A 15,293-nucleotide genomic window follows, 5' to 3' on the forward strand; every position below is an offset into this window, starting at 1 on the left:
CCCGGTATTCGCTGAAAGGTCGCTGTTACGCGGAGGTTAACCTGACAGGATGCAGGCAACACCTAAGCGGAAAACTGACCCGCTCTGGCTGAATGCAAAGGGTAACAGGGTAACACGACAGAGGCTCTGGCTGCCGCCTCTTTCCTGGGTCACCTGCCCACCCGCTCAGCACCCACTCAGCACCGACTCAGCACCCACTCAGCCCGGACTCAGCCCGGACTCAGCACGGACTCAGCACCCACTCAGCACCCACTCAGCCCGGACTCAGCCCGGACTCAGCACGGACTCAGCACCCACTCAGCCCGGACTCAGCCCGGACTCAGCATGGACTCAGCACGGACTCAGCACCCACTCAGCATGGACTCAGCACGGACTCAGCAGAGGCCCTTCCAGTCTCCCCTCCACACGCTTCCCCGGGCCTCAGCCTAGGAGAGCAGAGGGCCTCCTGTCCTCCTGGGGCCTCTCTATGGACGAGCCCGGTGTCCACCCACAATGCCACTCAGGCTGCCAGCTGCCCTGGCTCGGGTCGCTGCAAGCAGCCCCGAGAGATCCGTGGCCCCCGCACCCCTGGGACAGAGCCTCAGTGCGGGTGCCTGCCTGCTTACGAGTGAGAGGAGCACCCGGCAGCATCCAGCGTCTCTGACTCATGCTGGGCCTGCCCGCATGCCAAGCCTTCTCTTTGTGGCCCACGGCTCCCAGCGCCCTGAGCACAAGGGTCAACACATTCCATGGCAAAGTCCGTTTTGAAAACCGAGGAGGGTACAACAAAATAAGGAGAGAGTGAGGCAGGCAGGCTGCTTGCCAAAGTTTGCGGCAGGCCTCACAGTACCTCATTTAATTCTCCTAACCACAGTGCAAAGCAAGTTTCCTCACTGTCCCAGTTTTAGAGCTGAGAATAATAAGATCAGAGAGGTCAAGACACTTGCTCAAGGTCACACAGCTAGTAAGTGGTAGACATGGCATTCACAACAGGCTGTGGGGCTCCCTGCCTCGCAGAACTGGCCTTATATCCGGGACTCCAGAATCCCAATCCAGGAACCCTTCTGCTTCTCAAGGTGGAATTATACAGTATTCGCTCCAGAAGGCTTTTCTGTTAACTCTGTAACACATGCTCACTAACACTGAGAGTTTTCAGAGCTCTCTACCAACAAGGAGGATCAGACATACCTGCTCCCCGGTAGGCAGAGAGAAGACGTCTGCCGCGGACCGCGCCCCTTCCCTCAGCGCCGCATAGTAAGCCAGAGCTGCTTCCCGATGACCTTCAGGGTCATCTTCCAAAACATCCACCGGGTAAGTGCCTGCGAGGGGGACGAGGAGGGAAGAAAAGAAATAACAGCGATTTGACTCTTTTGTTAAAGGGAAAATCATTTATTTCTTGAAGCATACAAAAAAAAAAAGCCCAAGCTGGTTTGGCTCAGTGGATAGAGCGTCAGCCTGCGGACTGAAGGGTCCCAGGTTCGATTCCGGTCAAGGGCACATGCCTGGGTTGAAGGCTCCAATCAATGATTCTCTCTCATCATTGATGTTTCTATCTCTCTCTCCCTCACCCTTCTCTAAAATCAATAAAAATATATACTTTTTTAAAAAGCACCCAAAAGAACACTTCACAAATTATTCTCACTGCAGATTCTCCGTAGGGGGCGTGCAGGAGGCAACCTATCCATGATTCTCTCTCTCATCATTGATGTTTCTCTCTCTCTCCCCCTCTCCCTTCCTCTCTGAAATCAATAAAAATACGTTTTTTAAACAAAACAAAAATTCTGTACAAGTGATTATCTACTCTTAACCATTTTTAAAAAGCAAAAGGCAAATTGTTTCATTTTTTCACATCAGCAAGAATTGTTATTAAAAATTTAAATCATTTTAAAATGACAATCCCTATTACTAAAAAACGTAAGTCATTACAGTCGGGTGGCTCAGTGGGTTCGAGTGTCATCCCCATCTTGAATACCAGAAGGTGGCGGGTTTGATTTCTGGTCAGGGCACGTACCTAGGTTGCGGGTTTGACCCCATCAGGGCATGTACAGAGGCAACCAATCGATGCTTATTTCTCACATCAATGTTTCTCTCTCTTTCCCTCTTCCTCTCTCTGAAGTCAATTAATAATAATAATAATAATAATAATAATAATAAAAAGGCATTCCTGATGGCAGGGTTGGCACCAACCACAAGGAGATGTGAGGTTCAACAGCTAAACCGCAAGGGCACACTTGGGCAGAGCAGAGGGACCTGAGTCTGGCGTCTCACGCATGCGCTGGAGGCCGAGCCGGCCTGCCACTCACTTTGGTGGCGACGGGAGGCAGACCCGGGCAGGGGCTTCCATTCCAGATGTGAAATGCTAACAGGCTTTAATGGCTTCAACTGAACAGGAAATATTTTTCCAAAGCCCAAAGAATGTAATCTTTTCAATACAATGTAAGATGCTTTTAGGAAAAAAGGCCCACAGTTGTGATGATAATTCATTGCAGACTATAAAGAAATGGAAATCCCCAAATGAGCCCCAAATTGAAGAACTCACGTTAAGCATATGTTAGTTGTAGTCATCCAAAAAGCAAAATACTTAGATTTTTTTATTCTGGGGAAAATACTTAAATCATTCAGGATCTTTGTGCCAAAAGCTTGAGTGCCCAGGATTGGTTGAAAGGCAGGCCACACTCTCCTCTCCCCCCTCCCCCCCGCCCTGGAGCCATGGCCTGCCCCGAACTGGGGACCAGCCAGCCACTGCTGGTGGGTCAGGTAAGGTTGATGCTCAAGGGCTTTCCCAGCACTTTTTGGTCCTCCCTATGTAAATAGCAATGCCAATAAATGAAGACCTACACAGGGGTCGTTGCTTGTACTTAATCATTGATTCAGTATAACTTGCTGAATATTCTCTCCAAATACCACTTCACTACAATGATTAAGGAAATTCTTTCATTTTAGCAAAGTGTGTCTCACATGAGAAACATTAATAAAGATATTTTCAGAAATTTACTGAAAGTTTCTACCCATAGGTCACTGCACAGCATTATGCATTGGAAAAGCTGGCTGTAATCACTTGTGTTTTTCAGTAATGGGGATTGTCACTTTAAAATTACAAAAACAACAATTCTTGCTGATGATGTGAAAAAATAAAACAACATTTGCCTTTTGTTTTTTAAAAATGGTTAAGAATAGATATCACTTGTACAGAATTTTTGTTTTGTTTTGTTAAAAACATATTTTTATTGATTTCAGAGAAAGGAGAAGGGGAAAGAGAGAGAGAAACATCAATGCTGAGAGAGAATCATGCATCGGCTGCCTCCTGCACGCCCCCTACTGGGAATCGAGCCTGCAAACAGGGCAAGTGCCCTGACTGGGAATCGAACCGTGACCTCCTGGTTCATATGTCGATGCCCAACCACTGAGCCACACTGACCTGGCCTGAGAACTACTTTTAACTTTAAAGCGTGATTACATTCACTTATGTTTTCACAGGGCGGTTGCGCACAGCGGGAAACACGCAAATACCCGCAGTTGCGCCAGGCAGTGCCTGGCATGTATAGAGCATCGCGGAGTCCAAGGTGTGTGCGCCTTTCGCCTTGTCGTGTGCCAGCATTCCCCGAACCTATCCTGGAGAACACAGCTCCGCCGCTGTGCCGTGGAGGGAGCGCTTCTGAGGCCACATTTCAAAAAGGGGCCTGTGGTGGCGCTCGGCCCCGAGGCGGGGCGCTCCGCGTGCCTGCCGGGACGTAGCAATTCTGCAGCAATGGAATTTGCTTAACCCAGCACTTACTTCCCAAACTTATTTAACGAGGGACCCCTTGTTCCGGAACACTAACTGACAGATGACGAAGCACACCTGCAAGGGGAGCGCTCTGACATGATGTCAGGGACCGACAGCAGACATGCAGATGCTGGCGCTCGGGGCCGCCCACCCGGAGAGGGGCCGGGGTGTCGGAGCGCTCCCCACACGGAGAGTAGAGAACAGAAGGGAGGCAAAGACACACTTGGATATTTTCGCTGGTTCTTGATGATGAGCATCTGATTGCCAAACTATTCTTAGCAAATATTGAAAAAAAGAGAAGTTGGAAGACAGATGCAGAGCATGTCAGAGGGTTGGAGCAGCGGACGCAGCTCTGGGAAGGGTCTGCAAGTGGCGGCGGGAGTTGCATCCCCGCTAAGTGACAGGGAGCCTGTTGCTGTGTTCTCACACGCTTAGTATTGGCCAATTCGCAACCTGTCAGTGCCTTGGCTGAGAATAAACCCTTGTCCCGAATCGGAGACGGTAAAATTGTGCAGATGACTTTCTGTGCCACCCACACAAAGGTTTATGTAACTCTAATGGCTTTTAATACGAACGTCCCCTAATCTGAACTTTGGAGAGTTTGACTTTCAGGCAAATGATACAAAGATATGCCCTAACCAGTTTGGCTCCGTGGATAGAGCGTCGGCCTGCAGACTGAAGGGTCCCAGGTTCGATTCCGGTCAAGGGTATGTGTGCAGGAGGAAGCTGATCGATGTTTCTAACAGGGAATCGAACCGTGACCTCTCCCTTCCTCTCTATCCCTCTCCCTTCCTCTCTGTAAAAAGTCAATAAAAAATATACTTTAAAAAAATGATACAAAGATAACACTATTCCCGCCGCTCTCCCCCCCCGCGTCCCCCCCCCCCCCCCGGCCGAATCACGCACAAGGCTATGAGGTAGGACTGAAACATACTGCTCGCTTTGCATGCAGAGGTGTCACACTTGGGGACACATGTGGAGCCCTATTTGGGGCAGGAGGGAGGAACAGCATCTCAACTATCTGCTTCCTGTCACACCTCCCCAACAACAGGCAGTGAGGGTTTTTTAAAATATATTTTTTATTGATGCGGGCAAGGGTACTGGCTTTCAGACCTAATTTAAAAAATCTCTGAACATATAACAAATAGACGGCCATGACATGCCAGCATAAACCACAGAATCAGACACACAATCACCGCAAATACGGACACTGTCCAATATAGAAGATGTGGATATTAAATGTGCTAAAGAAGTTCAGCCCTGGCTGGTTTGGCTCAGGGGATAGAACATTGGCCAGTGGGCTGAAGGGCCCAGGGTTCGATTCCAGTCAAGGGCATGTACCTCGGTTGTAGGGTAGATCCCCACCCAGGTCGGGGTTTGGGGGAGACAACCAACCAGTGTGTCTATCTCACATGGATGTTTCTCTCTCTCTGTCTTTCCCCCTCCCTTCCACTCTCTTTAATAATAAATGGGAAAATATCCTCGGGTGAGGATTAACAAGAATAACAACTAAAAAGGAAGTTTAAATAGCCACGTTTTTTTTTCATTTGCCCAATAAGATTCTAGGGGGAAAGATAGTAGATCTAGCAATGAATGTCCTAAATAATCAATGAATTGAAGAAAAAAAAAAGTATGAAGAAATTACCCAGAATGCAGCATAGAAGCAAAACATGAAAAGCAGGTTAAGAGACATGGAGAGTAGAAGGATGAGCTCCAGGAAGAGTATAATTGAAGTTCCAGAAGAAGAAAAAGAATAATAAAGAAGAGTCAAGATTTGAAGAAATAAGGATTGAATTTTTTTTTTCAGAATTAATGAAAGACATCCATCCTCAGATTCTGGAATCCCAACCAAGCCAAGCATGCTAAAGTCCTAATACAATTCCAGAGAAAGTTTAGAATTGATTAACTTCAGAATTAATTGGGAGTTAATACGTATATTAAAATTTCCAAGTTCCCCCGTGAAAGAATAGAAACATAGATATTAAATTTCAAAATAGGAGAGAGAGGAAATGGAATTAAGGAAGGCAAGAATGGGGGGAGGGAGAATATTAATTTAAAAGAAGGCAAAAAATGAAAACAAGATGATCTGTGTTCAGCTAAATTCATACTAAATTGTTATTTACTTAAATTCATTTTTAATTCTGTATTTATTGGTTATGATCAAAAACAGATATTCATCAACAAGTAACTAGGCTATGTTTTTGCAGGACAGATGTTGTTTTATTAGTGTTTTTACCCCAAGGATTTTTTAAAGACTTTAATGAGATGTTTATTCAATAGTCATGTTTTATGAAAAACATTAAGCAGTACCTCTCCTTCTGCATAGCTTAAACCCCCCCACCCCCAGGGATGTTCTAATAGCACCAACACGGGCACCACACGGGCACCACGGAAATCACTTACTAGAAAACTTAAAGGCCAAAATGAACAAATGACTATAATTCACTGGGCGTTTTACCCCTCTAACCACATACACACACATCAAACACAGCGCACGAAGCTGCAGGCCACGGAGAAGGGGCAGGGAGACAGCACCGCGAGGGGAGGGCTCACACAGTGCAGACTCCACACGCGGACGTCTCAAGCACTTACACTGAAGGACACATCCGGGAACTCTGAAGAGGGTTTATGTCAGCACAATGCAATAAAGCGAACAGGGCTGTCTCTCCTGTCAATGGAATTTGTGAGTAGTGGGGAGAGACTTGGTTTCCAAGAAGAACACATTTATCTTAATTCCTGCAAGTCAAGGAAACCCAGCAGTCTAGGAGGGTGTGGGGGCTCCCCTCACGCCTCATATGGACAGGCGCTCTCCCTCAGCCCTCCCAGAGGGACCCCCCCCCACCCCCCCGCAGCCCTCAGCCTCAGGCGGTGCCCAGCAGCCCCGGGACTGCCCTGCTCTGAAGGAGCAAAGAAGCATCAAGAGGTTTCTAGCCCGGCCAGCGTAGCTCAGTAGTTGAGCTTCAACATATGAACCAGGAGGTCATGGTTCGATTCCTGGTTAGGGCACATGCGGGCTCCATCCCCTGTAGGGGGCGTGCAAGAGGCAGCCAATCACTGATTCTCTCTTATCATTGATGTTTCTCTCTCTCTCCCCCTCTCCCTTCCTCTCTCTGGAATCAACAGACAACAGGCCTTGGTTTAAGCAGGAAGTGAGGGCACACACCGGGCACTGGAGTATGACAAGGCTCCAGTGGGCCAGAGGGGATGGGGAAAGACAAGCCTGGATTTCAACAGACAGTGGCCTTCAGAGTCACACACGCTGTGTGCTGCACCCCCACCCAAGCCTGCTGACTGCTGGCCTTGGAGCGGAAACGCCACAGCTGAGGCTGGGGTGCACTCTAAAGCACGGTGTTTGCAGATCACAGCTGCTGAATCATCATCATCCAAGGCCCCAGACCTTCAATGGTTACTGACAGTGACCTAACTGCACTGCCCCACCCCCAGGAACCCTGGTTTTAAGTCACATGGACTCTAAGCATCTAACAGCAATCACGATGGAGTTTTGCCCGGAAGCAGGTTCCTGAACTACACAACACAGCAGCAAGCACAGACCTTCCTAGGACCCTCTGTCGGGAAGGCCCCGGGCTGAGCTACAGTAAGGATGTCAGCAGAGGAGCAGGGAGCCAGCTGCCGGCAGCAGTCCAGCCCAGGCCAGTCAGCTGGTCAGCAGACAAGGGTTTCAAAGGTCAAAAGGACAACACCGCAGTGCCCACTGCCCAGCCCGAGTCCTGACCACCGGGTCATTCACTCTGTCCGGCCAGGAACCAACTGTCCCTGGCCTTGTCTCATGCAGTAGAGATCCGCGGAAATAATACAGCCCTTGCTGTCTAAACGTGGGCGTGGCTCAGTGATTGAGCATCGACCTATGAATCAGGAGGTCCTGGTTCGATTCCCGGTCAGGGTACATGCCCAGGTTGTGGGCTCCATCCCCAGTAGGGAGTGTGCAGGAGGCAGCCGATCCATGATTCTCTCCTCATTGATGTTTCTTTCTCTCTCTCTCTCCCTCTCTTCTTTGCACAAAGAAGATGAGATCAAAAGAGTAAGTCACGGCCCTGGCCGGTTTGGCTCGATGGATAGAGTGTCGGTCCAGGACCGAAGGGTCCCGGGTTCGATTCCAGTCAAGGGCATGTACCTGGGTTGTAGGCTCCTCCCCAGCTCGGGCCCTAATGTGCAGGAGGCAACCAATGGATATTTCTCTCTGTCTTTCCCTCTCTCTTCCACCCTCTCTAAAAAATCCATGGAAACATATCTTTGGGTGAGGATGAAAAAAAGAGTAAGTCACTTTTTCTCTTGCCACAGTTTTCCAACATATCCACAGCCATGACAAACGACATTCCAGAAAGCATTAAAAAAAAAAAGGAAAAAAGGAAACAGTATCTCCCCCTCTAAAGACAAAACCCTTTGTCAACCTCTAGACCCAGGAAAACTTTCAGGAGGAATGTAACTCATGCATACAATTGGCTAGTGGCCACCTTCCCTCCTTAACTCAGCAGCGCAGAGGCGCAGCTCCGCAGCTCCGAGGTACAGGCCATAAACACAAGGACGTCATCTGGGGCCATGAATAGTCCTAGGCTTACGCAAAGCCCTGTAATCGAACCAGTTTTGCCATAGGCTCCCTGATATAAACAAGAGTTCGATGCCGAAACCGGTTTGGCTCAGTGGATAGAGCGTTGGCCTGCGGACTGAGGGGTCCCAGGTTCGATTCCGGTCAAGGGCATGTACATTGGTTGCGGGCACATCCCCGGTGGGGGGTGTGCAGGAGGCAGCTGGTTGATGTTTCTCTCTCATCGATGTTTCTAGCTCTCTATCCCTCTCCCTTCCTCTCTGTAAAAAAATCAATAAATATATATTTTAAAAAAGAAAAAGGAGTTCGATCCTCCCGCACCTCATCACCATTATGATAGAAGGATGTGTTTCTAATCGGACCACGTAAGGAGGGGTGTGTTCTGAGAAATGTGTCCTCGGGTCATTTCACGTGACCCTACCTAGAGACCTCGCCCTTCCTCAGTAAGCATGGCCCCCAAGCCTGCTCCCTGCAAACACTCCCTCCTCAGCGGGACTCTGAAACCCTTCTGCCTGAGTTTCATGTGCCTTTTGTCCCAACCCAGAGAGCTGGGCACCTGCCCCCGGGCCCTGGGAGGCCGCGCTCAGGGCCCCGCCTGGACCTGCTCCGCCTGCCTTCGGTGCCCAGGGGTACCTGGCAGTCCCCGTGGATGGGGCGACGGGCGCCTGCGGGAACCCGGTACCCCGAGGTGCTGTACTGACTTCTCCCCGACTGTGCACTTCCCATCGCACAGACTGTGCCACCAAGGCACGGGGCTCACCAAGCCCAGGCCAGCAGTCCCTACGGCGGGTGGCGGCGGGTGGCCCCCGAGCGGCTGGGAGAGTCGGGGTCTGCTCCTCTGGGGGTGAGCGCCAGAACCCCCCAGCCCATCTCCTTCCCCGGAGGCGACAGGTGCATGGATCAGGAGCCTTCCCTGGGCGGCGCGCTGTTTACCGTCAGTTTCGCAGCGCCTGTCGGCCAGCCCAGCCACTGAAACCCGACACGGGGGGAGGGCCATCGGGCGGTGGACAGCGGGAAAGGCAGGTGGGCTCGGGCTGGCTGCGCGGGACTCCCCTTACCTGTGGCTCCCCAGGCCGCCCCAGCCTCCATGCTCCGGCTCCGCGGTGATGTGCCCGCCCCCTGCCTGCACGACTTCACCTCCGGCTGCTCCCGCCTTCGCCCCCCCCACCCCCGCCCCGGGGCTGCCCCGGCTCCTTCCCCAGGGGCTGCCCCAGCTCCTTCCCCAGGGGTCCCCCTGTCCCCTGCCCCTGCACTGGAGCCGACACCACGCAGTCTTCCCTCTAGCGACACCCGGCTCCCAAGTTTTGCAGAGCTAGTTCGCCACCTGCAAGAACTATTTAATTCCCCTTAATTCTTTAGAAAAGGATACCGTTCGTGCCCCCACCACTCGCCAGGGTCCCGGGGCACCCCCTCTCCGTGCCCCTTCCCACTTCCTCCTATTTCTATAGACAAGAAACGTTTGCATTCTCCCTTTTCGAAAATTTACACACTTGAAAAATGCAAATTTAGACTTGAAAAATGCAAATTTACACACTTGATAAATGAATGACGCATACAATAGAGGACATCAGTAACATCACTGCCCACAGCAAAGTCTTGTTATCCTGACAATCGTAGAGTTGCTGCTTTTGCTGACAGCCTCTCTTTTATTTATTAAGCTTACACTCACTCGAAACAGAAAAATTCAGCAAGAGACGATTGTTTCTCCAGTATTTCATGTTGGCCTGTTTCAAGGTGCTTTTTCACAGGGGAGGTGGGGAGCAGGGCTGGTTTTAAACTGCCACCAGCCTTGGAACCCACAGGCCTGTGGTCGGTCAGCTGGTGCCCTACCCTCTTTGGTTGGCAGCTCTGAAGTTTGTGCTCCTGGACTGTCCCCCTTAAATGCATCCTAAGCCCTCTTGGGCCTCTGTCCCACATGGATCCCAAACTCATCTGCCTGCCTTGTCCCTCCGCCCCAGCAAATAGTGGCTGGGGGTGGGGGCTCCCAGCTGCTCCCCCATCTTGGGAGGAAGGCCAGGGCACCCCCAGCACAGGATGAAAACGGCCCCAGTTCTGCTCCCACTGCACAGGCTGCAGATGCACTGACTGCACCCCAGTGCCGGAGGGCCCCTCACAGCCTTCCTGGAGTCATCCCTTGGAAGCTGAGATTTCATGTCTCGTGATGGGAACAGAGCCGCCTGGGCCACAGCATTCAGCACCCTTAGCTCCTCAAACACCGGGCCTTCCCCCACATTTATTAGGCTCTGCTAGGTGCCCCAAAGAACGCGAGCACACCGGCATGTGGGGAGGGGAAATGGCCAGGGCTACTGTCTGCCTCCTCGCCCACTGTGAAGCCCCTCATCATCATGGGTGTCACTTAAGCTTCTGGCACGGAGGGAGAAAGGTGTATTAATCTCTGCTGTAAAACCTACTTCTTCAAGGCCTTGTTACTTTTTAAAAAGGTTTTTAAAAGTATGTTTTTATTGATTTTTTAGAGAGAAAAAGACCAAGTTTAATCCATGCCTAAGTATGGAAACCCTGTATACATGAGAGAATCACAGACCCACATACATGAGAGGTTTAAAGACAGAAAGGGGCTCAGCCGGTGTGGCTCAGTGGTCAAGTGTCGACAGATGAACCAGGAGGTCGCTGTTCAATTCCAGGTCGGGGCACATACCTGGGTTGCGGGCTCCATCCCCAGTGTGGAGTGTGCAGGAGGCAGCCGATCAATGATTCTCTCTCATCATCTCTCTCTCTCTCTCTCTTCCCCTCTGAAATAAAAATACATTAAAAAAAAGACAAGGGGAAATGAGATATATGGAATTCTGAGCTAAGGGTCACCTTGGGACTTGAGAGAGGAAAATGGTCATTGCAGACAATAAGAAAAACAGGTGTTCAGTAATTAGAAGTTCGCCCTGCCTTACAGATAAGTCAGAAAATTGTCTCTGATAATCTCTTAGTATGGGCAAGGCCCTAATTTAAATTCTTCTAGGCGGACATTTCTCTTGAGCCTCAGGGTCTTGGTTGCCTTCAGCTCAAAACAATTTGCAAAGCACAGAGGCACATCTTGGGGCGACTGGTTTGGAGACCCTACACCACAAAGCCCTATCTTGTTTCCTAGAGGAGGAAAATGGTGTTCTGGTGCCGAGTTTGGCAAACTACAGCCCGCTGCCTGTATCTGTATAGTCTGTGACCTAAGAATAGTATTTACAGTTGTAAATAGCTGGGGGATGGGGGGGGGGAGAGAGAGATCAGAAGAAGCATAAAAAATAAAAGACATTTGTGACACTTGGGCATTACATGAAGTTCAAAACTCAGCATGCATAAATAGCTATTGGAACCAAGCCCCGCCCATCATTTGCATATTATGGAGGGCAGCTTCACAGGACAACAGGAGAGTTGAATAGTTGCCCAGAAAGCCTGCAATGCTCAGTGCCTGGCCCAGGACAGAAATCGTGTGCGGCCCTGTTGGAGGATTAAGCTGAAAAGGCAAAGGAGTAAGGGAGGGTGAGTCCAAAAGGCTGCCTTGGGGGTGAGGAGGGCATTCTGTGAAATCCTGTTAGGACTTTGACAAGAGCAGGTTGGCTTGAGTTCTGTGTTATGGTAATAAGTAACCGATCTGGAAGCAGTGATGTTTTAACACAGGGAAGAGCTATTACTATTATTTTATTTACTCTAAAAAATATGCTTTTATTGATTTTTAGAAAGAAAGGAAGGGAGAGGGAGAGGGGCCTCCTGTACACCCCACACTGGGGATGGAGCCCGCAACCCTGACCGGGAATCGAACCGCGACCTCCTGGTTCCTAGATCGACACTAACCACTGAGACACGCCAGTGGGGCTTCTTGGGGCGTGGTAGGTTAACTCTAGGAAACATGAGTTACCGCAGCAGACCTCATTAGCTAGTGCTGCTATCAGAATTTGACCCTCAAGGCCGCCAACTTTACAAATGTGGGCATTGCTAGTGGCCTAATCTTGTTTAAAACTCTGACAGAGCTAGGTAAGAGCCGTGAACTTGGGGAGCCATCGTTCATTAGAAGGGGGTTCAGATACCACCGAGAATGCCAGAGGGAGTATGAGAAACCGGGCCACCGCTTTCCGACCTGAATTGGGGCGCGGCATACTTCCTCTCCAGCTGAGGTGACGCGCACAGGCCGAGGCCTCCCCTTCAGAACAAGGTGGCCCGGCCTCTCGGAGCAGCCCGGGAGGCCCCGGGGGACAGACGCCACTTCCCATCCGTTCTCTGCAAATGGCCGCAGCCCACCAGGGGCCAATGAAAGGGAATGGCTGGGGCTCAGCGCCCAGGAAGGCGTCAGGGGGAGCCCAGCCCTGGGCAGAGATCCCCATTCAGGGTGGGGGGCTATTTTTAGCAAGGGGCCCACGTGGCCACGCCCTCTAACACAGGCCCTCTGCACCTGGGGAAGCTGCCTGGTACTGGGGGAGCTCCGGGGCTCCCCTGGCTACACCCAGATGGGGAAAAAGAATTGTATTTTTTGTAGCTCATATCAATCAGCTTTTTAGAAAAGTATTTTTAGTTTTATAAAAGGGTGCTTTTGTGTTTATTTTTTGTTAAACCTAACGGTTTGTGAACGTGCCTTAGGACCCACAGCTTATAGGCAATGGGGCTTCAACCAACACTGTTAATCATAACCATCATCTGGGGTTTGGTTTTGTTTTCTTTTTCTTTCTTTCATTGTTTTCTTATTTTTTAAAACATATTTTGTAGAATCCGTTTCAAGAGCAACCTCATCAAGTCCTAATGGCCAAACACGAGCACTCTGGGGCAGGAGGGGGGATTACTGAAGCGGAGAAAACCTAACCGAGCAACTTGTAAGGTCACCCACCTTCCTGGTTTGCCCAGGACTGTACCCATTTCAGCCATTGTAGCCCCCCCGCCCTCCCATAATCCCAGACACCCCTCAGTCCCCGGCAAAGCAGGACAGACAGTTGCCAACCTCCCCTTTGAATCCTACCAAGCAGCAAACTGGCCCAGACCAGTGGCCAGCAATCCCAGATGGCTCCGCCTCTGCGCCCTGAGCTGGCTTTCTGCTTTCAAGGGCATCGTCTTACCACCCTCCCCCACCCCAGAGTCTTCAGGCTTTAGGCGCCCCAGAATGCTGAGGGACCCTGTGGCTAGATCCCCCTAGAGGAGCAGGAGGTGGGCACCCCCATCATAGGAGGTTGTTGGCCCTGTGGGAGGGGCACCCAGTGTCCGGGCTGCGTCACGGCCATCTGACCCGGGCGGCACAGAGGCACGCGCCCCACTCCGGTTTCATGGAGCCCCGGCCCAGCTGCGTGGTGGTGACCGGTAAGCCTGTTTGTCTGCTTTCCCCTGTGCCGCTGCCTTTAGCCTGGCCCTGATTCTGGTCACAACCGGTTCCCCGGTGGAGAAAAGATAGCGGCCAAGTGGTGCCAGTAACTCCAGAGGAAGCTAACTCCCAGATCTGCCTGTTCAGAACCGTCAGCGGACAGAGAGGCGTTTGCACTCCGTCCTGCCGTTCGCTACAAATAGCTCCTGAATGGCAGGCATGTAAGCGCCCACCTGTGGCTGAGGCCCAGACCTTGACCTTGAGCCCATCAGGGAGGAAGCCAGTGGGCCCAGGTGGCATCTGCTGGAGTGCAGTTTCTTAGCCAGGGAGGAGGAGCTGGGGGTCCCATAAAGCTGGGGCAGTCCATCTGCAGTGACCACCCCCCAAAGGTGCCCACCACCACCCCCAGACCAGAGAGCTTGGGCCCCTCAGAAAACCACGAGGCACCCTGAGCCACCAGTTGGAGACTCTGAACCCAAAAGGCCTCCTGGGAAGTAATGGTAGTTGCCCACTCCTGCCCAAATCCACCCCAGCACACCCCAAATCCACCCCAGTCCCCCAGCCCCCCTCAGTGGTTTTGTGGGGTTGTTGTTGTTTTTTATTGTTAATCCTCACCCAAAGATATCTTTCCATTGATTTTTATTTTGGTGGTGTTGTTAATCCTCACCCAAAGATATCTTTCCATTGGTTTTTAGAGCGAGAGGAAGGTAGGGAGGGTGAGAGAGAAACATCGATGAGAGAGGCAACACTGATTGGCTGCCTCCTGTATGTGCCCCAATCAAGGCTGGGGATGGAGCCTACAACCCAGGTACATGCCCCTGACCAGAATCGAACCCGGGACTCTTCAGTCTGAAGGCTGACGCTCTATCTACTGAGCCAGACTGGTTAGGGCGAGGGTTTGATTTCTCTACAAAGCTCTTTCTTTTTACTTAGACATAATTGGCACATTTTAAGTTTTTGGAACTGTGTTGGCTGAAGGCAACAGAGGCAAGACAAGGATTCCTCTGTGTGTGGCAAATCACAAGTTACCTATCTCAACATTTTCAGACTATAATCAAACTCCTCTCAACCTTCTGAGTAAAAGAACGTTCTTGTGAAAACCTTTCATCTCCCCTGCTCTCACTGTGGTATTCTGGGTCTGGAGATTGAGTGGTTCAAATTACCCTTGAATTCCTAAGGAAACTATACCTCTGGTAAATGAATGCCTGTCACCAATCAACAATGAATACCGAAGTGCCAGGGCAGGTCTCAGACTCACATGGACCCGTTTGCTGGCCAACCTGAGCCTGTTTGCTGAAGTGCCTGTCAGTCAGCGGTGGCTTCCAGGGGTGGCCTGCCTTTATGAAAAACACTGAGCTGCCAGGCGCGGTCTTTTCGTTTAATTTGATTTGCTTCCTGTGTGAATCTGGCCAAGACAGTTTGGCATGGAGACAGATGATGGGAAAACAAGGGCTCAAGATCAAGGCGTCCTTGCCCAGCTGGCGTGGCTCGGTGGTTGAGCACCTATCTATGAACCAGGAGGTCACAGTTTGGTTCCCAGTTGGGGCACATGCCCGGGTTGTTCGATCCCCAGTAGGGGGTATGCAGGAGGCAGCTGATCCATGATTCTCTATCATAGACGTTTCTCTCTCTCTCCCTCTCCCTTTCTTTCTGAAATCAATAAAAATAGATATTAGGAGAACAATGCCTCACATTCT

General features: G+C 50.8%; 1 protein-coding gene across 1 annotated transcript in view; it reads right to left on the bottom strand.

The window, feature by feature from the left end:
* The window catches only part of LOC307095066 (protein FAM169B-like), a gene marked incomplete at its 5' end in the record, with an annotated part of 42,654 nt that overhangs the window by 19,645 nt on the left and 7,716 nt on the right, over positions 1-15,293 (bottom strand). Inside the window, one exon of the mRNA XM_079764229.1 lies at positions 1,168-1,298. Coding sequence (XP_079620355.1) covers positions 1,168-1,298 — 131 coding nt within the window. The remainder of the gene's footprint in view (positions 1-1,167; positions 1,299-15,293) is intronic.

This window comes from Cnephaeus nilssonii, assembly GCF_951640355.1.
Source record: "Cnephaeus nilssonii genome assembly, chromosome: 24".
NCBI lineage: Eukaryota > Metazoa > Chordata > Mammalia > Chiroptera > Vespertilionidae > Cnephaeus > Cnephaeus nilssonii.